We start from the raw sequence: 27,626 nt of genomic DNA, 5'->3' as shown, positions 1-27,626 counted from the left end.
GAAAAAAACGTACCTCACTACCATACAGAAAAAGGTACGCTCAGCTAGATGGCGCTAATATTAACATTTGACATTTTAATGCATATCAAGTTAAGAATATGGGCCAAATTGTCAAAACTGAGGTTCAAAAGTTTTAAGCCTGTGTCAAGAGATGGTAGTCTATGCACTGTGATTACACATTTTACTTGGACAGTAACTCTCTAATACTCGATCCTCTTTCGTTGTACTTAATGCGCATGATTTGGCAAAGCATAGTTAGATTTGTATTTATGAAATGAGTACATTTTTTTTTAATATAGATAGATTTACTCATGGCCACATTACTAGCCGAGGAGGAGGCGCAATATTCTTTTCTCGAAAAGGGAAGTACAAGAAAATACACCTAAGACTTTTTCAGAAAAAGTGTGTATGTGTTTATAATTAAAAAATATGGGATGATTTAACTCTGTTTGTACAAGAGAAAACATGAAAACTATGTCGCAAAAATTTCGTTTCAAAAAGTTACTTTTAGTGACCAACTGTTTTTTACTTGCATGAATGTAAAGACAAGTATTCAAGAATACAAACTCAGAGTAGAATGAGCCCGAAAAGTAAATATTTTTAAAATATGAGTGTGTATTTTCTTAAAAACGCTCTCTAAAATGCGTGACATTGGGTACGACAGGTCATTCTATAAATACAGGGTAAAATCAAATTATGTGCCCAAACAAGTGAATGGAAAAACACGAATGTGATGTTAAAAAGGATTCGCCTTAATTTGTTTACCTTTCAGGCAGGCGCCATTTTGGGGCCTTTTTCGCTTGATTAGTTTATTGAAAATTAGACTGTATTCAGTAAACAAGCTTTTTACTTTAACCGGCATATATTTTTGTCACTGTGAACTATTTTGTGTATCCTTTGAGTGAAAAACTTTTAGATTAAATAGTTTAACTATTATGGAATCGAAAAAAAATGGCTTTTACTACACCAACTCTTCATTCTTCGAAAACGGATTGCAAAATTGCATTTTACCCACAAGTATTAATGATGATTTTGAATCGTAAATATTTAATAATTTGAGGGATTTAATTTAGTTTGACGCTTTACAGTTAGTGTTTTGGTGTAGTGAACAATTTTGTGTTACACTCGGGGGCAAAATTTGTTTAACCTTCGGGCCTTGAACCTTTCCAAGATTCCACTTTTTGGGCCATTCGCTACGCTCGCGGTTCAATATTGGAATTTTTCGCTCGCTCGGGTATCAATATTGGCACGTGTAGTTAAATTATAATTTTTCTCCCTCGTAAAATAACTAAACTATTATTTGTAAAAGTGTATAATACTAACCAACTGTCCAAGCAGGGTCTCTGCTGGTAATCACCTGGCAGTAGACGGTCGGGACTGCCTTGTACCACGTGGAGGCGGTCAGTGGAGAAGGAGGCTGGCGCAAGTGGACTAGGCTGGAAAGATTTGGAAGCAGTCGCCCAGGATCGTGAAAAGTCGAAGATTCTTCTAAGAGCCCTGTCCTTAGTGAGGGATAACAGAATCACATCATCATCATAATTATACTAACCTGTGTATTACACGTGACGCAATAAGGCAGCTTCTGCGGTGAGCCGGGCCGCGGCGCTTCGGACGACACCATGTATAGGTGCTGCTGCCCTGGTTTGCCTTCTGGTATACCCAGGTAGTATCTGTAAAAATATATAGTGTTTAGGTTGGACAAGCACATACAAAAGCGTACAGGAAAATGCAGCCGAGCGCTGGTAACCGGGCGACACTAGTACTGGACTGGTGCGCCAGATGGCGCTACTAGTTGAGGAATTCACTCGATTAGGGCTGAGTTATGAAGGTGTTAATCTCATTAGTGGTTCAAGCGAAAGCGCGGACACCTAAATAAAAGTATGGTCATGGTTCATTAATATTTCTTTTATTGGGTAGCTTTTGCACATTGTAATTTTTCCTCATTCACCCGTTGACTACGAATACTGTAAAGTGTTCGACGCCGGGATGAATTGTAAATTCATTATATGGGATTTAATCCGTTTCCATAGTCTTATTTCATGAGTAACTATCGCGGTAACCGAAGACAATATTACGCATGTATATAGTATGAGCACAGTATAATAAAGAGTACTATCGTACAGTATGGCCACTCCCGCCGAAAAGTGCCGCCCACCCGCTCTCGTTTACCTGACAGTTACTGCCTGTCAAGAATGCTACCAGTCATACCTCATACAAGCATGATACCATGTTCACCTACAAGAGCTTAATACTGTGTGCGAAGGGACGCGCCTCTTTCATGTCATGAGTTTTATTGCCATTGTCCGAGGTGTGGTCCTATAAGGTACTCGTATCTATGTTTACTTTGTGACTATTATACCGGTCTGTATAAGACGCCGTCCACACAATATTTTATATTATTATTTCCAGGGCTGTTCACTACATGTAAAGCCTCACCAGAAATATATGACTACGCGGTCTACGCGCCATGTTGTGGAATTTCTTTAGAATTTTCTTAATACTAAACTGAACTGTTACCCCATACATCATAATAAAGCGATCCTCACAATCCATACTAATATAATAAATGGGAGTGTGTGTGTCTGTTTGTCCGTCTTTCACGGCAAAACGGAGCGACGAACTGACGTGATTTTTTAAAAGGAGATAGTTGAAGGTATGGAAAGTGACATAGGCTACTTTTTGTCTTTTTATAACCCTCCACTTCTTTAAAATGGGGGGTGGAAGTTTGTATGGAGCATTGAGCATTTTTTGAACTTAAGGCGAAAGCAAAAGTAGTCATATATTTCTGGTCAGGTTTTATAGAGAGCCGATCTTCTGTCCTCTGTCAAATGTAAATGTCCCGCGATCGAGTGACAACCGGAGATGGTGACATCCGTAAACATGTCATAAGCGATAGGAAATAGAAACATGTGACGGCAACATGTTTGGATGTCATTCTTGTCACGGGCTATGGTGATATTGATGATTTTTCCAATTCACTTTAGGGTACGTGAGCTTAATTAAAAAAAAGTGATGTCATAGGTTTTTATACTTTATATGTTGTCTAATTGTTACATCTCTAAATAAAATAAAATAAACGTTTTATAGTACCAAAAAATGTTAAAAACCCTTTGACATTGGCAGTCACTCCCGACAATTTTTTTTTTCGATTTTTAATTTGGAATTTAGGTATGTGCGAAATGTCATTTGATATTTGCCAGTCGCTTTTCGGTGAAGGAAAACATCGTGAGGAAACCGGACTAATTCCAATGGACTTGGAAGGTCAGATGACAGTCGCTTTCGTAAAAACTAGTGCCTACGCCAAATCTTGGGATTAGTTGTCAAAGCGGACCCCAGGCTCCCATGAGCCATGGCAAATGCCGGGAGAACGCAAGGAGAGTGATGATGATTTTAATTTGGAATTTTCTTTTATTTCTAGACTTGAAAACCCGAATATATAAGTAATCTGTACTTAGAGGATAGCCCGCGTCATCTTCCTTACACGCTCTGAAGATTATTATGTGAGTATGCACGGGAAAACGTCCCACTTTGTCGATTGCTATAAAGCTGCTTTGTCAGTTTATTCATATAAAGATACAAGTAAATAAATGGTAACCGACAAAGTGGGACGTTTTACTAAACACACTCACATTCATTTTTAACCCCCGACGCAAAAACGACGGGGTGTTATAAGTATGACGTGTCTGTCTGTGTGTGTGTGTCTGTCTGTCTGTCTGTTTGTCTGTCTGTCTGTCTGTTTGTCGATTTAGTTTTTTTTGTTTGAAAGCTGAGTTAGTCGGGAGTGTTCTTAGCCATGTTTTATGAAAATCGGTCCACTATGTCGCGGTCGGGGGATTTTTCAAAATTTTATTACCTGTAAACTTTGGAAGACATTCAGTTCTAATTAATAGCCAATTATTAATTAGTATGTTGGCCTCAATAGGTCAAGGTAAGCCAATCCCAAAGGGCACAGGGCAACTAATCGATTGGCCATTAATAGTAACTAGTTGTCTAGGAAAAGGAAACTTCGAGAATCGAGGATTGTTGCAAGTTGCAAGCGGTCAAATCTAACAGGATTTGGGTAGTTTTAGAACTGGCTAATCGCAATCTTGTTTGAGGATAAACAACTGTTTAGATTAGTCATTTAGTCATTTATTTAATATTGCATTGTCATGTACATAATAAGGTGTTAATTTACATTTGATTCCATTTCATGACACCCTGTAAGGGCACACAATATATAAAGGTTGCCTGATGATAAGCGACCACTATCTACTACTACGCGAGACTCCTCAAAATAAAGTCGTCAAATTTAAGTATCTGGGTCACTGGATAACGGAAGATCTGAGTGACAACCTGGACGTGGAGTGTTGTACGAACAAGTCAAGGCGACGCTGTTTACGGCATATTGCCAACCTTTTTACACCTGTAGCCTATGGGTCAACTATACGCAGAAGGCTTACAACGCTCTACGCGTGCAAAATAACAATGCGTAGGTACAGGGTTATGATGGGGTTGCCTCGTTTCTGTAACGCCTTTGGCATGTTTGCCGATGCAGGAATAGATGGTTTCCATGGCATCATGCGAAAGAGGTGTGCATCAACTTTAAGCTGGATAAGGGACAGCCCCAATATAATCTTGAGCATTGTTTCGGATTCGTGTGAGTTGTGTTCAGCCCGGAAGATGTGCCGGAACAACTCACCCCGGATCCAGAACAGAGTCTTGACTAGTGACTTATACATGTGTTGATTAGCATGGTCCCACGCTAGCGGCTTGACGACATCGAAGCTGCCGTGCGTCAGTGGCAGCGCTCTAGGGCCGTGTGCGTTGTGCTCAGCCCGGACGTTGTACCGGAACATCCCGTCCCGGATCGGAGCTAGACTCTTCAGTATCACTAGTATTTTAAGTGTGTTGATTACAGTCTTGAAGAGCTGTAGTAACTTACATGTGTTGATTAGCATGGTCCCACGCTAGCAGCTTGACGACATCAAAGCTGCCGTGCGTCAGTGGCAGCGCTCTCGGCCCGTGTGCGTTGTGCTCAGCCCGGACAATGTGCCGGAACAGTCCGGCTGGCCCGTCTCGGATCGGAGCGAGGGTAACTAGAGCTCCGCCGCCGGCCGACCAGAGTGGCGCCGGCGCGGATTCCACCCAGCTGTCTGAGCCTGATGATATCCTGTACACCTGTCGGACAAAAAGGTTAGTAATACATCATAATCTACTGTAAAAAATGTTAACAATGGTGGGTCCAATAACACTAAATACCTACCAACATTAGCACCATTGCTAACATTAATAGGGGCTTTGCGGGTCTAGGACAGGATTGGGTCGAGAAGCTCCTAAATAGCAGAAGGATCTTAAGATCGTACGGGGTAATCGCACATAATATCCCTATGGGTTGAAGTGTATCCGTAAGGGCTCCCACAGACATAAGATGAGATAACTTACATGGGGATTTTATATAAGAAATTAAGAATGAAGAAGAGATCTACTTCTGTCAGAGAGACCCACTAACTACTTGTTTAGTAGTTGCTCCAGGGCGTACTTGGCAGTCCCAAAATGAAGCCTTTACAAGTAGAAATCAAGAACAAGAGATTCATTTCTGCCAGGGAGACAATGCTGAATGCAGTATAGTAGCTACAGGACGTACCTCTTGACAGTACCACATAGGGCTCTTGCAGACAGACACGACGGACAGATTCTGCGTGCGAGTGAGCCACACCACACACACTTCTGTGAGGGAGACCCATTGCGCGCTTGTGAAGTAGTAGTCTCTATAAAAGGAGATTAAAATTAAATAGGTAGCTCGCTAAACATCTAAATATTTTTTTGGGAAATTATACTTGTGTCACGTTATTTAGTTCGCCACGGTAATATGGTAACAAATACGAGCGAAATGGACAATATCACGAACCTGAAGAACATCAGTTAGAAGTCAGCCTGACAATAATATCGGTGTACGTTCGCCTAACTTCATAGTTTACAGTAAATCACTGACATGAGACCCAAAACCAGGCCCGTAGAAAAAAAATCTCGCCTTGTCAGCGTATTTGGAATCTTTCCAGTATTAAACAAGTTTACCCTGCTGAAGAGATTATAATTAGAGATGGGCCGAATAAGGACTTTGCTGAATACGAATATTCGGCCGAACATTCGGTTCAGCTGTTACCGAACCGCACGTTCGGCCGAATATTCGGTTGAGCCATATTTTAAATCCTGGCTTAGAGATAAAAACGTTTTAATGATTGGTAATGGGTGCACATTTTCTCTTAATAAGGCTCTTAATAGTCTTAAAGTTCGTATAATTTAGCGCATAAGAAAATTTTGGTTTTTGCTTTTTACTTTTTTTACAAAATTATTGTATTTTATATTTTAACGCATTTTCCTTTGGTAGTTCCTTAGATGCTGAAATAGGATGTCATTATGCGATGAATTACGAAACAACTTACGCTATTTATTTACTTTGTTTATTCGGTAAATATTAGGCAATGTAACCAAACTATTCGGCCGGATACGAACATTGAAAAACTTACCGAATTTGTAGGACCGACATCCCACATTACAGGCGCCATCTTGGATTTTTTCCATTGAAATCCTTCCGACATCCGATATCGGATCGGACAATGTGAAAACGGTCTTAGGGTTGCGTTATAGCAAACATCTATCCGAAAGAATACATCTTAACAGTCAGGCAGGCGGTGTGATTTTTTCCATTTTTCCTTTAATTTAAAAATATTCCGTTTTTAGGGTTCCGTAGTCAACTAGGAACCCTTATAGTTTCGCCATGTCTGTCTGTCCGTCCGTCCGTCCGTCCGTCCGTCCGCGGATAATCTCAGTAACCGTAAGCACTAGAAAGCTGAAATTTAGTACCAGTATGTATATCAATTACGCCAACAAAGTGCAAAAATAAAAAATGGAAAAAAATGTTTTATTAGGGTACCCCCCCTACATGTAAAGTGGAGGCTGATATTTTTTTTCATTCCAACCCCAACTTGTGATATATTGTTAGATAGGTATTTAAAAATGACTAAGGGTTTACTAAGATCGTTTTTTGATAATATTAATACTTTAAGAAATAATCGCTCCTAAAGGAAAAAAAAGTGCGTCCCCCCCCCCCTCTAACTTTTGAACCATATGTTTAAAAAATATGAAAAAAATCACAAAAGTAGAACTTTATAAAGACTCTCTAGGAAAATTGTTTTGAACTTGATAGGTTCAGTAGTTTTTGAGAAAAATACGAAAAACTACGGAACCCTACACTGAGCGTGGCCAGACACACTCTTGGCCGGTTTTTTTAAAGTTTGTACAGATATTGCAGGAAAAATATGCAAAGCAAGCGGAAGTAAATCAGCTCTGTATAAACCAGAGACAACGCATTTATCTCTGGTCGCCTAAGCCCGGGTCTTCACCCGGCTCTATTTGTCAGGCTTATAGTGGATTTGAGAATCTATTCTTATTATATTACTATATTTGGCTGACTTTTATCTGCGTTCCTTAAAAAAATAAAAAAAAAATAAAAAAAAAAAGGATTTAGATAAAGGTGAACAAAATCCAAAGAAAAGGTACCTAGGTACATTACGAATGTATAAATTGGGGTCCCAATCTCCTCATTCTTTATTGTACAAAACAAACATCAAACAAGCAGCGAATACCTACATATACACCGTGTTTTTTTTTTGTTTTGTCGTTAGGTTTATTATCACTATCAGGAACCACCATAGATGTCATAGGAACCACCCTGTATATCACATAGTTAAAATGCTTAAAGATTCAGGCCTGGCCTGGGAATAGGCCCGTGTAGGACATTTCTACGGCCGCGGACATGACTAGGTACTTACGTTTAGACTTGTTTTATATGGCATTAACGGGACGAAGATTTAGCGAATACCATATCACTCACTCGTAGAACTTCTACCATTACTCCTATGTTCTTCATGATTCCTTATATGCCCTGCCAGTACCAATTTATTGCCTCTTTCTGTGGTCTGGGGTTGGAAGTTTATACTGTGAGTAATGCTTTGGAAACTGATTTTTATTATTATATGCATGTCTGTATAATCGATCTACCTAAGTTACACTTGAAATAGTAGCTCTTGTTATTCGATTTATTTAAAATTAATGAAAAATCGTTAAAATATATGTTTATTTACATGTCATTTTTTGACATTTTCCACTTCTAGTTCACATGGCAGTGGGCGTAATTGTCGTGCACGTAGCCAATACCAATATCATTACAAATCTAAAACAGGGATCGTTACTGGTATTCTGATTACCGGGTTTAAATACGGTATTACCGGTTACATTGTATTTTGCTACTTAAATAGGTATAATCAATACCGGTATTCAAGAATATTAGTGGTTTAGCCATTGTCACCATTAACTCTACTTGATACTATACTTTAAAAAAATCATTGTCTTTAATACAACCTGTATCTGTTAGTATCACAACTGGAGTATACTTTTGTAGAGATTTTGTTTTAAATTCAAGAATATTTCAGCAATTTATTAGTATCTTAATTATTTTATTGCTTCAGTAATAATGACTGTCTTACTAATCAAGTAGTAGTAGTAGTAATAGTAGTAGTAGTAGTAGTAAAACACTTTATTGTACCAGAAAATAATACAACACACAAGAAAAAGAGCTTATCACTAGTACGTACAAAGGCGAACTTATCCCTTCAAGTACCGGTATTCGTTACCGGTATTGATAACATGTATAATCGTTCTGATGTCACGTACGTTTGAATTCGCCTGAGGCTGCCAAAGGAATGTTTCACTCAAAATTAATAACAGATTGGAAATATGCATAGAATTTTATGGTACGAATTTCAAAGGGGAAACATTTGTAATATTCCAGTTTAACTAAATTGAAAACCAATTGACGTGTTTCAATGTTTATTACGACATTATACGTGAGTGTGTATAGTAAAACGTCCCACTTTGTCGGTTACCATTAAGGCGAGATTTACTTGTATCTGTATATGAATAAACTGACAAAGCGGCTTCATAGCAATCGACAAACACGATATGTGAGTGTGCACGGGAAAACGTCCCACTTTGTCGTTTTCACACTTTGTCGTCCCACTTTGTGCACGAGCACACGGCAGTACTTAGCCGACGACACAGTCGCTTACGCCATATTTTGTTTTTGTCGACGGCAACGGGAGGCGACAAAATTTAACCTTCGGAAGTGTCTTAAGTGGGCGACGTTAGTGCGTTTTCACATTAGCGGATCCGATATCGAATGTAGGACCGATATCCCATACATTTAAGCCGCCATCTTTGATTTTTGTCTTTGAAATCCTTTCGACATCCGATATCGGAACGGATAATGTGAAAACGCACTTAGACGATGCGAAGCGACGCGACAGTTGCGCGACCAGCATCGTCCAAGCCACGGCGTTACGTTTTATCAATCTGTGGTTACGCTACGTAAGCGTATCGTAGCTAGCTCTCCCTATCGCTCTTCTGTAGTGGCGCGACAGAGCCAAACTGCGTGTCGTCAACGATGCCGACTGAACTGTGGTAGGTATGTAATTATTATCTTTATCAACAAATAAAGAAATATCAACCTTACCCTTCTTCAAGTATACTCTTCGGCGGTGTTAAGTGCCTGGTACGTATGTGCTTCGGGTCGGCTATGTCAGCTACCGTTAGTCGAACTGTGGGGTTGATCGTGCCAGGCTTCGGGTATCTTACGCTTCTGATCTCCGGGTATGTCTGAAATAAATGTGATGAATTAGATAGTGGCTTTTTTCTGCTGCGCCGCGATCGGGTTCGAATCCCGGTAAGGGCATTTATTTATTTATTTATTTATTTAAACTTTATTGTACAAAATATACAAAAATGTACAAATGGCGGACTTAATGCTTTGTCATTAAGTCCGCTTGTGTTTGGCATTCTCTACCAGTCAACCATAGGGCCAAACAGAGATTCAATACAAATGGTGCAGAGAGAAAACAAAAAGGTGATTTACTAAGAAGAAAAGCAAACTATATATATACATATACAGCATATACTACACATACTTTTACATAAATAGATATGAGCGATGAGCACAGATATTTGTGAGTGTGCACGGGGAACGTCCCACTTTGTCGATTGTTATAAAGCAGCTTTGGCAGTTTATTCATTTAAAGATACAAGTAAATCTAACCGACAAATGATAACCGACAAAGTAGGACGTTTTACTAATCATACTCACATTTGTTCCTGAGTCATGGATTGTTTCTATATATATAAGTATTTATACATTATATATATCGTTGTCTGAGTGTTCAGAACAGAACACAAGTTTAATTTGTATAAAAACTTTTTGTATGTGAAACTTAAAGGTAAAAGGTCTATAACTTGTTTATGGTTGAAAAACAAGAGAGGAAACAGAGGAAAGAAAAAATGGAGAAAGATATGTAGGTGGATTAAAATGTATTTTTTACTTTTGATATGAAATAAATGATGCAGTGAAAGTTAAAGTTGAGTTTTTTATGTGGAAGCTACAGAAATAGTGGTGACCAACACTGATTACCCACAACACAAGCATTCTTGAGCTTACCGTGGGCCTCAGTCAATCTGTGTAAGAATGTCCTATAGTGTTTATTTATTCATTTATTTATTTATTTTATCTTTTATTGTTAAGAATGCTGTTATTTGGTTTCGCACACTCATTGGCCGGATCACCAGTATCATCAATATCATTAGTATCCAACGAGGGTCCGTTCCACGGTACCACGTTTTTAGAATCTCCTCTGTCTCTTACTGTCTGTATGTAGCACAAGCCGTCTGTAGTGCAAGGTATGGACGTATGTGGGTAAGATGTGGTACACACACTGCAGTAGGTGCTACAGAAAGATAGAAGGTAAAATAAGTGTTTCTCCCTCTTTAAACTTAAGTACGTCTAGTAAAGGTTACATACCTTCGCCGGATTATCTGTACCTATCCATCTTTTTGCGTGTGCAAAAGACTTTTCACTCTCTGTCTTGCTGTTAGGCAAATCTATCTATGTCTTGGGTAGAATTACATACCTTCGCCAAGTCATCAGGGTGTGCCAAGTCTTTCCACCCTCTTTAAACCTACCTTTTGCAACCTTATCCTCTTGCTGTCTATGTGCTCTAGAAGTATTCTAACCTCTTTGAATGCACCTTTATCAAAGATAAGGGAAGGAAGGAAGGTATGTACCTTCGCCGGGTCATCAGTTGCCAGCCACGGTCTGTACCATGGGAACTGCTCTAAGATAAGCGTGGGTTACCTTCGCTGGGTCATCTGTATCCAGCTGTTTGTCCTTTCACTCTGTCACATACCTTCGACAGGTCATCAGTGTCCAGCTACGGCCCATACCATGGAAACTTCTGCTCCACCACTAGCGTGTCGTTGAAGGTGGAATCCAGCACTATGTGGCTATCTGCAGACATCCAGTGTGCTGTAGAAGTCTTGGCCTCTTTAAACTTATGCCTCGCAGGGGTTACATATTCCTACCTTCGCTGGGTCATCTGAATCTAACTGTCTGTCCTCTCACTCTATCTTGCTAGGCATATCTATGTCTTGACTAGGGTCACGTACCTTCGCCGGGTCATCAGTGTCCAGCGACGGCCCGTACCACGGGAACTTCTGCTCCAGCACTAGTGTGTCGTTGAAGGTGGCATACAACACCATGTGACCGTCGGCAGACATCCAGAGCGCTGACCGCGCTTTGAGGATCTCCTCTGTAACAAATAGAAAGGCTTAGATATTTATACAGAGCAGTATAAGAATATGTTTTTTATCATACTCGCTCGTAAACAGTGTTATTACATGCCTTTGTGTCTGTGCGTGACTGGTGCGTTATGGAACTTATTGGTTATGTTATGGTGTATGTTGTCAAAGTGACTACTAGATAATTTTCTGTATTTTACAATTTTTGCATTATTAAATAGAGTATCCACTGGTCATATAAGGCACTCATGTTGAGTGGGTACACATAGAATTCAAGTTAAAAGTACAATAATGTCAAAACTAAAACATGAAAAAAAATTCGATTAGTTGAAAATTTACCCCTAGTCTAAATTGCCCTGTAACTTAACGATATTTTTAAAGGCATAAGAAATTAAAACATAACTACTCGTATCACGACACACATAAATTACAAAAGCAAATTACTCAAATAGCCCATTACAATTTAAGTAATCTTCTCAGTCAGTATTTCCATAAAGGAATTCCATCAAGAAACCTATTTCCAGTGGCGTCTGGACGCAATGCAATTCTGTGCACCAGAAGTGCATCTGGGCAATGCGAGCCATAACCATAACAATAACAATAAACTAATTTATGTGCACATTTCAAACACTTGGCTCAAATAAACCACTTACGAGAAACAGATTTCACATAATATATTATTAAATAGGCTACTTGCCTCCTATAGTCATAGGGCTTACGGAAAAAAACTGCATTTTATGCAGAAAGCAAGCCACTTTGCACAGTGATACTAGGGACCAATACAAATGATTTCATCCGAGGAAACACGATTTTCATTCACTAGAATTCAAGATGGCGGACATTTTCCAAAATGGCGGCCGCATATTTTTAAAAATTTGTAGAATCGTAACGGCTGCACCGATTTTAATGGTTGGGATGTCTATCGCATCGTATTGAAGAGTTCATTAATATAAAAAAATAAAATCATAAAAAAATTAAGATGGCGGCCGAATAATAAGAAAAATATGAAAATTTCAAACTATTTTTTTCATTCTCGTGCAATTTACCAATAAATTTTCTATGATATGGCCACACTTTTATGTATTTAAATTAAACCTGATAATATTATCTACATAATAAAATAAAAATCATGAAAATCCGTTGAGTAGTTTTTGAACTATACTGATTTGAAATGGAGCGCGCGGATTTGAAAGACGTTTTCGCACGTGATGTAAACAATTTTGGAATCATAACGGCTGCACAGATTTTAATGGGTGGGGTAATTATCAGTTTGTATTAAAACATTTATTTATATAAATATTAAAATCATTTAAAAAATAAAGATGGCGGCCGAATAATAAAAAAAAATTAAATTTTCATTTTTTTTATTCTCACTAAATTTACAAATAGTTTTTCTACCATATAGTCACATTTTTATTTTTTTTAATAAAATCTGATATTAACATCTGCAAAATAAAACAAAAAACATTAAAATCCGTTCAGTAGTTTTTGAACTATGTATACGCATTGAAAATGAAGCGCGCGGGTTTGAAAGACGTCTTTGCACTTGATATGTGATGCATCGTATCGTTTGGTACCGCTATAGACGCAAGACTGATTATTTATTTTAGTCACAACTTACTATATTACTATTCAGAATCAATGTTTTTAGTATTCATATACATTATTAGTTTTTTATTCCGAGTTTAGGTATATTTAGATAACCCCTGTAAACTTGACCATCACATAATTTGTATTTTAATACGTAAAAGAACTTAAATGCACATAACATAACATTTGTATTAATAGCAATTGTCCTTTCCGAGGACTCCAGAGATAATTTTCGACAACTTCTGTAGGGGGCTTCAGAAATATCTATGTATAAAATAACTTGTTTTCTGTGACAAGGAGCGTATGTTTTTGTAGTGCTGGCGATGTTGGTGGGATGCTGGTTATTAATTTTGGTTGGAAACAGTTCCTTGCGCACCAAGTTAACCTATAAATGTTGAGTCTGCGGATCAAGTTTTCAAGCTTGGCCATTATTCCTCCAGGAATACACTGTTCAGCATGACAACCAACAAGACTTTTTCGAGAAACTATAGCCTGTTGATGTTATAAATGTGGTGATTTTTTTTTCTAAACAATTTACTTCCTCAGAGAACATTTGCTCTGCTATTTCAGGGTAAACCATAGGAACGTAACCGGAAGAAGCTGATAGCCTCATTGTACCTCGCGCAAAAGATGTGGCGGAACAGGGACTCACGCGTATCCTCACATCTTCCGATACAGATGTCTTGGTATTTAAATAAAAACCACTGGAGTCTTCGGGTGAAGGATAGAGTAAGATAGATAGGTGAAAGATAAAGTCAGGCCAGATTCGGGTTTGGACCTAGCTTAGAGCCTCGAAAGGTCTTTGCCTCATGTGAGACCTCGAGTGAGTTCAGGGTGGTAACGGATGCTAGAGTGTCCAATGCCCTTCGTTGAGTTTATCTCGCAGTTTGTAGCCGTGGAGGCTTTCAGGGCGTTACGTGCGAGATCGGACGTGATGTAAATGGAGGCAGGAATGACGGCAAAATGACACTTTACGAGTGCCTCAGCCGCCAAACCATACCGGTAAACAGGCCTGAGTCCATGCTTGCTCACTAAAATATGTGTTAAGAACGGTCCCAATTTGGCATTTAAGAATGTGATCTGTGGAGCTAATTATATTGGGAAATTTCCAATTCTTATATAGTATATTTTCTTAAGACTTCAAATGAGAATAACCTACCGGAGTATAAGGTACTACTGCTATTCGTGGTTTTTACGCTTTTACGTCTGATACCACTTCTTTTTTCAATACAAAAGGAAAAAATCATGTTCTAAAACATTGTTTGCACACACACTGAAGTTATACCAGCTTTGATAGAAACATCGCAGTAACTACAAAGTCTTCCGGGAGGAATAATCGCCATGCTTGAAAAGTTCACTCCAGTTCAACTTGGTGAGCATGAAACTGTTTACCACCGAAAATAAATTAGTACCTAACCAACATCGGCAGCACTCCGTGTCGTATAACAACGCCCCATATTCTGGATATTACTTCCATCATCCTGGGGTTGGAAGACGTACAACGATAGTTGGGTACTGCAGTGGTCTGAAAACAGGGAGATATGGTATGAATATGTATACTTGGACAATTGCGGTTGTGAAAAAGGCTGCGAAACAATACGCTGTACGTGTTGTGGGTCTACCCTGCGCGGCGCAATGCAAATAATGCAATGTATTAATAATGTTTTATTTGCAAAGGGATCTGCCAAAATAAAAAGTATTTTGCAAAAATGATATTATAAAAAAAATGAAAAAATGAAAATGAAATATTTATTTTTCAAGTAGGCATATTACAATGCGCATATGAATGTCAAATAAAGCTACGCCGGCTCTAACCCTACGCCTCAGCCTCGAGAAGATTTCAGTCCCCCCTCAGTTGGGAGGGGGGTATCCACTATGCTATTACTATAAATTATTATGTTATCATTATTTCCTTGTTTGATATTATTTTGTATCTCTTTTATTTTTCAGTATAACCTAGACGAGAAGTAAAAAATATGTTTTGTATTAATATATGTTTCCGTAGCCCCCTACAGAAGTTGTCGAAAATTATCTCTGGAGTCCTCGGAAAGGACAATTGCTATTAATACAAATGTTATGTTATGTGCATTTAAGTTCTTTTACGTATTAAAATAAAAATTATGTGATGGTCAAGTTTACGGGGGTTGTCTAAATATACCTAAACTCGGAATAAAAAACTAATAATATATATAAATACTAAAACCATTGATTCTGAATAGTAATATAGTAAGTTGAGACCAAAATAAATAATCAGTCTTGCGTGTATAGCGGTACCAAACGATACGATGCATCACATATCAAGTGCAAAGACGTCTTTCAAACCCGCGCGCTTTATTTTCAATGCGTATAGTTCAAAAACTACTGAACGGATTTTAATGTTTCTTGTTTCATTTTGTAGACGTTAATATCGGATTTTATTTAAATAAATAAAAATGTGACCATATGGTGGAAAAACTATTTGTAAATTTCGTGAGAATAAAAGAAAAATTTAAAATTTCATATTTTTTTTATTATTCGGCCGGCATCTTTATTTTATTTAAATGATTTTAATTTTTATATAAATAAATGTTTTAATACAAACTGATAGCTACCCCAACCATTAAAATCGGTGCAGCCGTTATGATTCCAAAATTGTTTACATCACGTGCGAAAACGTCTTTCAAATCCGCGCGCTCCATTTCAAATGAGTATAGTTCAAAAACTACTCAACAAATTTTCATGATTTTTATTTTATTATATAGATAATATTATCAGGTTTAATTTAAATACATAAAAATGTGATCATATCATAGAAAATTCATTGGTAAATTGCACGAGAATGAAAAAAAAAGTTTGAAATTTTCATATTTTTCTTATTATTCGGCCGCCATCTTACCTTTTTTATGACTTTATTTTTTTATATTAATGAACTCTTCAATACGATGCGATAGACACCCCAACCATTAAAATCGGTGCAGCCGTTACGATTCTATAAATTTTTAAAAATATGCGGCCGCCATTTTGGAAAATGTCCGCCATCTTGAATTCTAGTGGATGAAAATCGTGTTTCCTCGGATGAAAACGTTTGTATTGGTCCCTAGTATCACTGTGCAAAGTGGCTTGCTTTCTGCATAAAGTGCAGCTTTTGACCATAATTTCGCCGTAAGCCCTATGACTACTAGTCAAATCAGCTTCATTTTAAGAACTGTCAAAACGAATTTCAACGTCCTGCTAATATGGAATTAATATGAAATCGAATTGAGTGACGTCACGGTCAACACATCAGTTACTATATATATTTCTACCTGATTTAAAATAGAAATTGGATATAAAAATAACTTATATCCATGTTTTTCTTATATTTATCTGATGTTTTATTTCATGCATGGTATAAAATATTTTATTTTAAGTACAGTCAAGTTCCCTATTGAATGAAAAGGCACCTAAGATAAATGAGGTAAGGAATGGAACGATTTGCGGGGGTTCGGCAGAGTTTCCGTAGCTTCTTAGTAGGTCTTTCGATCCTGACAGGAGAAATAAAAATGTCCCAAGTCTTCCATACATTTTTCAAACCTACCATTCTCTTACCGCCATAAATGTATGAAAAAATGGTAACGAAATGGGAAAAAACCTTGTGACACTTTTTTCTCCTATTAGGATTGAAAGAGCTCGCGATTCCGATTGGAAACCACATAAAAATTTCCAAAACCAAAAAAAAGTGGGGTGGACAACTTTGAAAAATATGGCCCAAATAAATCAGAAGCAAACCTGTAGGAATAGCTCATGATTGCCGCGAGAGTATATCGCCGTGAGATAGACTACCCGTCCTTATGTCATTAATACAGTTAGAAGGAGACGTACTCTCGCGGCAATCATGTGCTAGGCCTACAGAGATAAAATCGGCCAAGGCCACTGTTTCTCCAGGTGCGGTGGAGTATAGCAAGTGTGCATATATACAGCGTGTTCTAATATTAGCGCGGAGTGCAGTCTACGCTCGACTGCATCTGCGTCAATCCAGGCACTGCCAACCGATTTCATACACAGGCTGATTAAAACCATTACATGTTATGAACTATAACAATTTGTTTCGTTGTTTGTATACGCCAGTCAAATTAGATTTTGCGAAGAATAGGGGATGGATATTAGTGCGTTTTCACATTATCCGATCCGATATCGGGCTGACATCCCATACATTAAAGCCGCCATCTTTGATGTCTGCGTTTGAAATCCTTCCTACAACCGATATCGGATCGGACAATGTGAAAACCCTTTTACGCAAAACTTTGTTCACTTGCACATTAAAGGGCGTCTATACCACGATTACCACGAACTGATAGACATGCTGTACCTTTGTCGTACTTGTAAATTTGCACGTAAGTGTGACAGGGAAGCAAAACGTCAAGCGTGATCCGCGGTAGGCCCTAGTCTGTAAACAAACCGCCTTGATGGATAAATAAATAGAATAATAACATACATACAACATACATACAATCACGCCTGTATCCCATAAAGGGGTAGGCAGAACACACGAAACTACTAAAGCTTCAGTGCCACTCTTGGCAAATAAGGGGTTGAAAGAAAACGAAACTGTGACATTAACATGACATTGTGTAATTGTGACATAGAATAATAAATAGTTATTATAGGTCATTCTTACACATATTGACGGCGATTTTACCTTAACATTAGATACTTTACTAATAAGCAATTTTAGGCAAGCCGTTGGGAATCGGCGTGTATGGACCAGCCGCTGCCGAAATACATACAATCACGCCTGTAGCCCATAAAGGGGTAGGCAGGACACATGAACTACTCAAGTTTCAGTGCCACTCTTGGCAAAAAGGGGTTGAAAGAAAACGAAATTGTGACATTGCAGTGACAGGTTGCCAGCCTCTCGCCTATGCCACAATTTAACCCATATCCCACAGTCGACTTCTACGACACCCACGGAAAGAAAGGGGGTGGTGAAATTATTAACCCGTCACCACACGGGCAAATAAAGTAAACGCTAAAATTCCTAACAACAATATTCCAAAATATCTGTTGCAGTTGTCTAAACGAAATTGTTTTAAATTAAATTTTTCCTGTTTCTCTTGTTAGTCTATATTTGAATAATTCGGTTCGTTTTCCCCCTCAGCTTATTTCATAACAGTTAACCTTGTTTTGAAGAAATTGCTTTATTTTGTTTACCTATTTTGTATCCCACAAAAAGGTAATCGAATCGAAGTACCTCGTTTCTTTGTTTTGTGAAATGACTTCTAAATTAATTTTGCTAAAGCCAAACATATTTTCCACAGGCTAAGTTACAGAATTTTCTTTTTTTTCGTTCGTGTCGTACCTCGTATCGTTGTCTGAGTACCTGCAACACAAGCCATCTTGACCTTACCGTGGGACTCAGTCAATCTGTGTATAATATTTATTTATTTATTTTATTTATTGTTTTATTATGAATGGGCTTACTCTTGACCACAGACTAGCCAAAGGCCAAGATGTGGCCTACGATGGAGCTCGCCCAGAAGATGCCTGTTCACCCTTGATTAGAAGGTTGCTTCGTATTCAGAGTTGTTTTTAAATAGCACAACACCTACACGGGGTAAATTAGTCCGTTTTCACATTATCCGATCCGATATCGGATGTCGGATGGATTTCAAAGGGAAACATCGAAGATTGCGTCCTTAATGTATGGGATATCGGTCCTACATTCTGTATTCTGTAGTTTCACAGTGCCTTGGTATACTGTAATGCTGCGTTTCATTTTGATAAAGTAAACAAATAAATATCGGATCGGATAATGTGAAAACGCACTTATGTAGACTTATATGTCCTTGCGAATAAAAAAAATAACAATATATTATTACACTTATAGAAATTTTACAAACAACAAAATTCTCTCGTATTTAATATCTTTTAGCTTAGAAAGGGCTTAGCTTTGTGATTGTAAATGTTGTAACACATAAGTAAGTTTTATCACTAAGTATAACATTAATCCACCCTGTATGTAATGTGTCTCACGAGATGCTTCTAATAATATTAGCAGCCGCTAACCCACATCTCTCGGTCATTCACCTACACTTCTGCAAATATAATGTAACTGAGTCTACAAGTATATGTACCTTAAACATTAATTTTGTAAGTATATCATAAACATCAAATTTTATTCGATAGTTAGACTTATAAATTTCAGATATTAGATATATACTTTAAAAATCTAACCAGCCGGCATATCATGCTGCCAATTTTATCACTTATCCACGTGGATAAAGCATCCGTCACGCTTTAGCAAGTATGTCAGTGTGAGAGTGACAGATGTCTTATCCACGTGGATAAGTGATAAAATTGGCAGCATGATACGCCGGCAGGCAGGCAAGCATGGTCGCGCGATAAATGATAAAATATCAAGCCGCACACCCCTAGGTATTTCACTAAAAAAGCTGGCCATTAGTCGATGAGATGCAAGATTCTCGCAGACTATCGAATACGACAGTGGCGCTTATGTCTACATTGATTCGTTTACACAGACACACTGCTTTCTCGTATACGTTGTGCTTGTGACGTCGTCGGAGAAGGTCATGTTTGAGGACGGATTGCCGACAGCCTACGGGAAACATCCGAATGGACCTATCACCGTGTGAACGACCGTCTCGTATGCGGTAAAAGCGAACACGACAAAATATCGAATCGAATATTATAGTCGTCGTGTGAACGTAGCCTAAGTGTTCATCCATATTAATATTATAAATGGGAAAGTGTGTGTGTCTGTTTGTTTGTCCGCCTTTCACGGCAAAACGGAGCGACGAATTGACGTGATTTTTTAAGTGGAGATAGTTGAAGGGATGGAGAGTGACATAGGTACTTTTTGTCTCTTTCTAACACGAGCGAAGCCGCGGGCAAAAGCTAGTTGTTTATATTCTCACTCACTCTGAGCTACGTAAATGTAATATTAAGCCGTGATTTTCAAAAATTTGAATAGAACTTCCCGGTAGTCTCGCTACGGGCAAACAAATTCAATTACGGGCCACTTCTGGCCACTCTGTCTTGATGTCGCAAAATAGTGCTGGCGTAGTTTTATTGCCAGCCTTCGCCGGACTGAAAAACATTACGTATATGTACAGAAGTATACACATGTAACAAAAGGAAATCGAAAATTTTTAACAGCGTAAGCGTATTCCAACTCACGTTTTAGGCCTAAAATGTCATTTTGTTTTTCTCTGGATTTCGCCAAGTTTCAGAATTATTACTTAGGTACCACACTTTTACACTAATATTATGGGTATTTTTTTGTTTGAAACACAGAACTAGATTTAGATAGAAGAAACAACAACAAGTTCATCTATTTGTATGGCGGCCGAGCGTGTCAGATTTTGTACTGAAGTTGTTACTTGCCTGTAGGGGATTATTTTACTTCGATATTTTTAAATATATATGTGGACTGTATTCGATTAATTTTATAGCTTAACGACACGAACGACACGACAAGAAATTAGGGAATTTAAGATAGGCTGGGTCAATTGTGGGAAGCACTCACCTTGTTCGGCTGTAGGCGACGATGCAGCAGTCGGCGGTGGCTGGCCAGGCTCCTCGAATCTCGGCTCGTCCAGACTTACCTTGAATCCGAGTTACCTTAACCAGCTCAGACACCGAAAATGGAACAGGCGACGTGCTTCTTCAATCGATCAGCCTTCCACAAACTCACACACGAATTTTCACGAGTATATTATATTTTACTTTAATTTCGAAAAGGTTAGCGCGACATGCTCCTCGAGACGACATGGGAAAAGAAAAAGTGAATCGACGGTTATATTTTTTTTTTTAGTTTTTTGCATAATGTTGCCAGGCGAAATTATTTTTAATATATTTTTAAAGCTGCAATCCTTAACATTTTCCGCCCGCCAAAATGCAACGTATTTTCCACAAGTACTGTATGCTAAGGATAAGAAAAAAATTAATTCCCTAGTTTAAGTTTACATACGTTTAAATATGAAATTTAATCTAAATCTACGATAAAGTTAGTGCTTACAATGATACGATACGATAGTGAATTATTAGATAATTTAATTTTGTAGAGGCAGTGGACACAGTTTAACTACTGGGCGTTTAAGTTCGCCCGATTCTGTGCGGATCGTGACTACTCGACAGATCCCATCGCTCCCTGGATGGAGTTGTACCACCCGGCCAATCTTCCACTTCATGGGGCTACATTGCTCATTGACAATGAGCACGAGCGTCCCGACGATGATGTTTTTCTGGTCATCGAACCACTTATGGCGTTGCTGCAAGGTGTGCAGGTATTCGACGTGCCACTTGCGCCAGAAATCTTGATGGATCTTTTGGAGCAATTTCCATCTCTGAAGTGGACCTAATTTTGCATCAACCATATTGCTTTCAGGTAATATGGTGAGCGGTTCCAAAGTAAGACGAGCCCGAAAACATTTCATGCAGGATGAAACAACAGAGTTTATAGCCCTTTTTGCCGATAGAACCCAGAATTCTTGGGCTAATAAGTTTTGCAATGTTTGCAATCCAGGGTGCATAAAACGGTGATGATAATCCTCTATGATCAGCGTGGTCAACCTATGATCACGAGGCAATAGTAGTTGATGTTTCACATCGAACGACAGGTCTCCTTTAGAAAGGCGACCGCCCACCCTTAGCAATTCACGGTCGTCCAGAAACGGCGCCAATTTCCGCATGGGTTTCGATAGGGAGTGAGTGGCTTTATCTTTCGATAAACAACGCAATTCCGAAGCAAAGGCTTGCTCCTGAACATGCTTTACTAGAAAAAGAAGAACCTTAGAAATTTCTTCTGGTGACAGATTCAGATCTGTATATCTCGAAGATGACATTTGTAAGTTGTGCATGAACCTAAAACAATAGGCAAGAATGCGCAATATGCGTTGTAGGGACGAAAATCGATTTAATATGTCATCGATCATAGACATATTAGACGCCGTGAGCAAACTATAAATCTTTTGCTCGTTCGAAGCGGCTTGATCTGGAAGGATCTCAGATTGTGGCCAAGATTCTTGAGGTTTGGAAAGCCAGGTAGGCCCCGCCCACCATAGCGTATGCTCGATTAAGTCAGCAGGTAACAAGCCGCGGGAGCCGCAGTCCGCAGGATTATCCAAACCAGAAACATGGTGCCACTTTTCAGGAGAAATATTCTCTTGTATGTGCGCAACCCTATTAGCTACAAAGGTTTTCCACTTGGATGAACACGAACGAATCCAAGTCAGCGCGACAGTCGAGTCTGACCAAGCATAGATGTCATCGAAAGTATGAACATCCTTTAAAGCGTCTGTAAACGAGACGATTAAATCCGACAATAAAACAGCAGCTAGCAGCTCGCACCTCGGAATGGAACATTTACGAAGTGGAGCCACCTTGGTTTTAGCGCAACAAAGGCGCACGACAACAGTTCCGTCATTTTGAACGACACGACAATAAATGACAGCACAGTACCCCTTCTCCGAGGCGTCACAATACCCGTGAAGCTGCAACGATACGAAAGATTCAACCATTCTACGGGGAATGGATAACGAATTCATCTTCACCAATTGTGACTTAAATTTACGCCACTCTTGGGCGATGTCAGTAGGAACCTCGTTGTCCCAATCGACACCAGAAACCCATAGGAGTTGAATTAAATATTTTGCGAAAAATACGACAGGCGACAATAGGCCCAGAGGGTCAAAAATACGGGCGATATCCGAAAGGATCGATCGCTTTGTACAACGACAATCATTCAAGGAGGTCTTGAATGTGAAGGTATCTTCCTTGGGAAGCCATGACAGGCCGAGAATTTTTAGCGACAGATCATGAACGTTTTCAAAGTTGTGAAGTTGTTCCGAATATAGTTCTGAACCAGGTAAACCTTTTAGAAACTCGGGGTTATTTGATGTCCATTTGCGCAAATGAAGTTGCGCAGACGATAATATTTCCACCAACTGTTGGCGTAGCACTAACGCATCCTCAACAGAGTCTGCACCTGAGACAATGTCATCGACATATGCATCCCTAGCCAATACTGCAGCACCTTGGGGAGAGCGAGACGAAAACTCCTTTGCTAGCTTGGATATACACCAAAGCGCCTGATAGGGAGCACAGGACACGCCATAGGTCACTGTGAGCAAACGATAATCTTTCACAGGCTCATCAGATGATGGACGCCATAAAATGCGTTGATAGTCGCAGTCCTGTAAAGCGACAAGAAACTGCCGGTACATCTGCTTGATGTCCCCGGTAAACACTACTGCATGCCATCGAAAACGAACCAGCAAATCAAATATATTATTTTGCAATTTTGGGCCTGGCAGCAGCGCACTATTCAAGGACTGCCCTGAAGAGTCTTGGGCGCTAGCGTCAAAAACGCAACGCAGAGGCGTAGTGACGGAGTCTGGCCGCAAAATTCCATGGTGAGGTATGTAATAGAACTGACCCTCAGATGCCACTGGAGGACCAACCTCTTCCATGTGACCACAACTTAAGTAGTCGTCCATGAAATTGACATAAGCTGTCCGAAATTGAGGATTTAATTTAAATTTCCTCTCTAAATTTAAGAGACGCTTGAGAGCTATCTCACGAGAATTTGAAAACCTTGGTTTGTCCTGAGGGTCGACATAAGTTAATGGTACTACCATCCTTCCCTCGGGACTGCGACAATATGAATTTTCCATTTGGTTTTCACACGACAATTCCGATTTCGACAAAACGATATTTTTAGGCAGATCAAAGCCTTCCAACTCCCAGAAGCGTTTGATGCTGTTGTCTAATGAAAGACTCGACACGAGAAAACACCTCTCCATATCACCTCCGGACCCCTTAGAACAACGAGAACGAGAAGTGTTAATGTCTCTAGGGCACTCACCCATCACCAACCAGCCAAACACCGTGCGGACGGCTATGGGCTCATCTGGGTTGCCCTTGACAACACCAGACTGTAATGCCGCAGCAAAAAGGTTGACACTAACCAACATGTCTATTGGTCCAGACTTATGAAAATATGGATCAGCGAGATCTAAATCCTTTAGATGCATCCAGGACGACACCTTAAGCGGCTCCAGTGGCATATCAGGGCAGATCTTAGGAAGCACATACGCTTCAAACGAAAATGTGCAAGATGAGTCCCCATTTGCCGGGACTATCTCACAATCGACAATTCCAAAAGTGTCCGTTGACGTTAGACCGACACCGTTCACCGATGGTGAGTTAACTTTAATTGGTATTCCTAGTTTTCGAGCGCACTCTAATGTAACAAAATTACATGCGGAAGCATTATCCAATAGCATACGAATTGGTACTAAATGGTTATATTTATTTTTTATCATTACAATAGCCGTCGAGAACAGGCTTGGTGCATTTGCATTATGGACAGTCAATGTCACTTGAGTTTGCCGAGTGGACGGTTCCAACTCCTTATCAAAGTGCAATAATGTATGGTGTCTATGTTTACAAACGCCACAAGACACCGAGGACTTGCAATTCTTAACTGAATGGGATGGCCTACAACACATTATACAAAGTTTCTTTTCTTTAACTTGGGCAAACCTATCCATTGGCCGCAATTCCAAAAATTTTGGACAATGCTCAAATGTGTGCCCTGGTGCGTAGCACATAACACAGTCACTCACATTATTCACTGGAGGAACAAGAAATGAAGACTTAACTTTATTAAGCACGGGCTTGTTCGACACCGGTTTACTACTAACTGTTAACGACTTACCGAGACTATTTTCTAATGCTTGGCTCCGCTTTTCAATAAACGACATTAATTCTTCATAACTAGGAATCTCCGTGGTTGAATTAAGTTGAAGCTCAAAGGCTTCTTTTGTACTAGCGTCCAATTTAGACCACAATGAATGGAATAGCATAAAATTCCTGTCGGGTAATTTATACTTTGACAAAATTTCAATATTTTCTTTAAAAGTTCGACAAATTCTCACTAATTCAGAAGGACTTTTAGATCTTGCCACCTCACAGTTTAATATTTTTTCATAAAACAGACTAGCAATTATTCTTTTTTTATCAAAATGCTCCTTAAGTGTGTTGTACGCGATCATGTAATTTTCGTCACACAATGGGTAATTTTTTATCAAATCGAAGGCATACCCGGTCACACTTGATAACAAATAGTGAAGCTTTTCAACTGCAGGTATACTTTTCCTATGAACTAGTGAGTCGAAAATCTGAATAAACGATACCCAATTTTCAATTTTAGAGTCAAAGGGAACTATAGTTAATTTAGGCAATTTAGCACTTGAAGTCGTATTTTCATTGGTCTTTAACACGGTGGGTCCTGTTTCCGATAAACGTATTTTTATAGATTTTACCATTTTTTCGAACTGCGCCGATATTTCCAGCTCGCTTTTACGGTCACCAGCTGCAGTCGCCGTCAACAAATCAACTTGAAAGGCGTGAAATTCCTCTTCCAGCCTGATCACGTCACTCAAACAATAACCTTTTAAGTCGCAACTGCTATGAATAAACTCCATCCGCACAAAGGCGTAATCCCGCCCTACACGGTTTTTATCAAAACTTTCCGTTGCCATGTTACTCTAGTAAACTATTTAATATAAATTTAATTTATGTAAGGAATCAATTGAGGTTATGTTTACTTTTCACTTTGACACAACAGCGATGACAGTTATGGTTGCGTTCAGAAATACACTAAATCGAAACTCGAAACAAATTTTAGTCTATGCACAGTATGAACACGCACCTTCTTAACTAATGGAAAAACGCCCAAGCCAAGTGTTTCTAATCTTACCCTCCAATGTTTTTATGATTTCACAACGAACAATTTACTTAATAATGAAAGGGTTTTAAATCGAAAATTAACCACGGTCACTTTACAATTATCCGGTCGAGGGAACAAAAAATGTAGGGGATTATTTTACTTCGATATTTTTAAATATATATGTGGACTGTATTCGATTAATTTTATAGCTTAACGACACGAACGACACGACAAGAAATTAGGGAATTTAAGATAGGCTGGGTCAATTGTGGGAAGCACTCACCTTGTTCGGCTGTAGGCGACGATGCAGCAGTCGGCGGTGGCTGGCCAGGCTCCTCGAATCTCGGCTCGTCCAGACTTACCTTGAATCCGAGTTACCTTAACCAGCTCAGACACCGAAAATGGAACAGGCGACGTGCTTCTTCAATCGATCAGCCTTCCACAAACTCACACACGAATTTTCACGAGTATATTATATTTTACTTTAATTTCGAAAAGGTTAGCGCGACATGCTCCTCGAGACGACATGGGAAAAGAAAAAGTGAATCGACGGTTATATTTTTTTTTTTAGTTTTTTGCATAATGTTGCCAGGCGAAATTATTTTTAATATATTTTTAAAGCTGCAATCCTTAACAATCACACTTAAATATGTCTCAGGACCTTGAATGTTCATAATTTTTGTGTTGTTAAAATTAAATGTCACGTAACGAAGCAATTTTAATGTTTTAGCTAGCAGCGATTAAAGACGGACAACTCAGGGGATTTTACTGAGTTCATTTGATACGCTAGTAAAGTCACGTTTGCTTGATCTATGGTATACATGACATCTGTGGTTTGAAAGCTGAGTCGGGAGTGTTCTTAGCCATGTTTCATGAAAATCGGTCCATTATGTCGGGGGTTATTTCAACATTTTAATTTTGCGGTTAGCTTATTATGGATAGCAACAGTAACTATTGCTTGTCTCCATTTTTAACCCCCGACGCAAAAAAGGGGTGCGCAGAGTGCGCGTCAGCCCCAACAGCATCCTACAAATGATAGCGGGCAGGGTTGACTGTCCCTATTTAGCGCACTGCGAGGGATTGCATTCCCCAATGAGTGTTGTGTTGTTTTAAATTTAATATTGTATGCACTAACCCCTTAGTTTGTAAGTCCTACTAATAACATATGTGTCCATGGTTGCACGAAATAAAAATATTCATTCATTCATTCAAAAACAAAGGGGTGTAATAAGTTTGACGTGTCTATCTGTCTGTCTGTCTGTCTCTGTGTGTGTCTGTCTGTAGCATCGTGCTCCCGAACGGATGAACCGATTTAGATTTAGTTTTTTTGTCTGAAAGCTGAGTTAGTCGGGAGTGTTCTTAGCCATGTTTCATGAAAATCGGTCTACTATGTCGCGGTCCGGGGTTTTGTAAAAAATTTAATTTTGTGGCTAATATAACGCGAGTCTGTGCCGGCCTAGGCAAAGTGCCTTTTATTAATGCTACGTAGCGATCTAAACGCAGTCTGTCTCTGTAGCACCACTGAAGAGCGAGAGAGAGAGCTAGCTACGATACGGTTACTAAGTGTAAGCGATTCTGGCGATTGCTAGGTACCCTGTGATTACCACTAATGTGTTTACTGTCGGATCGCGTTACCTCTCCGTTGGTTCTGCTCTCCGCG

General features: G+C 39.1%; 1 protein-coding gene across 1 annotated transcript in view; it reads right to left on the bottom strand.

Moving 5' to 3' along the window:
• Window positions 1-27,626, bottom strand: part of LOC125237759 (dipeptidyl aminopeptidase-like protein 6) — a 342,306-nt gene that overhangs the window by 20,637 nt on the left and 294,043 nt on the right. The window contains exons 7-11 of the mRNA XM_048144933.1: window positions 11,533-11,675; window positions 9,554-9,696; window positions 5,627-5,750; window positions 4,925-5,160; window positions 1,550-1,670 (exon numbers count right to left, since the gene is read on the bottom strand). Of these exons, the coding sequence (XP_048000890.1) occupies window positions 1,550-1,670; window positions 4,925-5,160; window positions 5,627-5,750; window positions 9,554-9,696; window positions 11,533-11,675 (767 nt within the window). The remainder of the gene's footprint in view (window positions 1-1,549; window positions 1,671-4,924; window positions 5,161-5,626; window positions 5,751-9,553; window positions 9,697-11,532; window positions 11,676-27,626) is intronic.

The sequence above is a fragment of the Leguminivora glycinivorella genome, chromosome 22, assembly GCF_023078275.1.
Source record: "Leguminivora glycinivorella isolate SPB_JAAS2020 chromosome 22, LegGlyc_1.1, whole genome shotgun sequence".
Lineage (NCBI taxonomy): Eukaryota > Metazoa > Arthropoda > Insecta > Lepidoptera > Tortricidae > Leguminivora > Leguminivora glycinivorella.
This window is presented reverse-complemented; position numbering and strand designations above follow the sequence as displayed.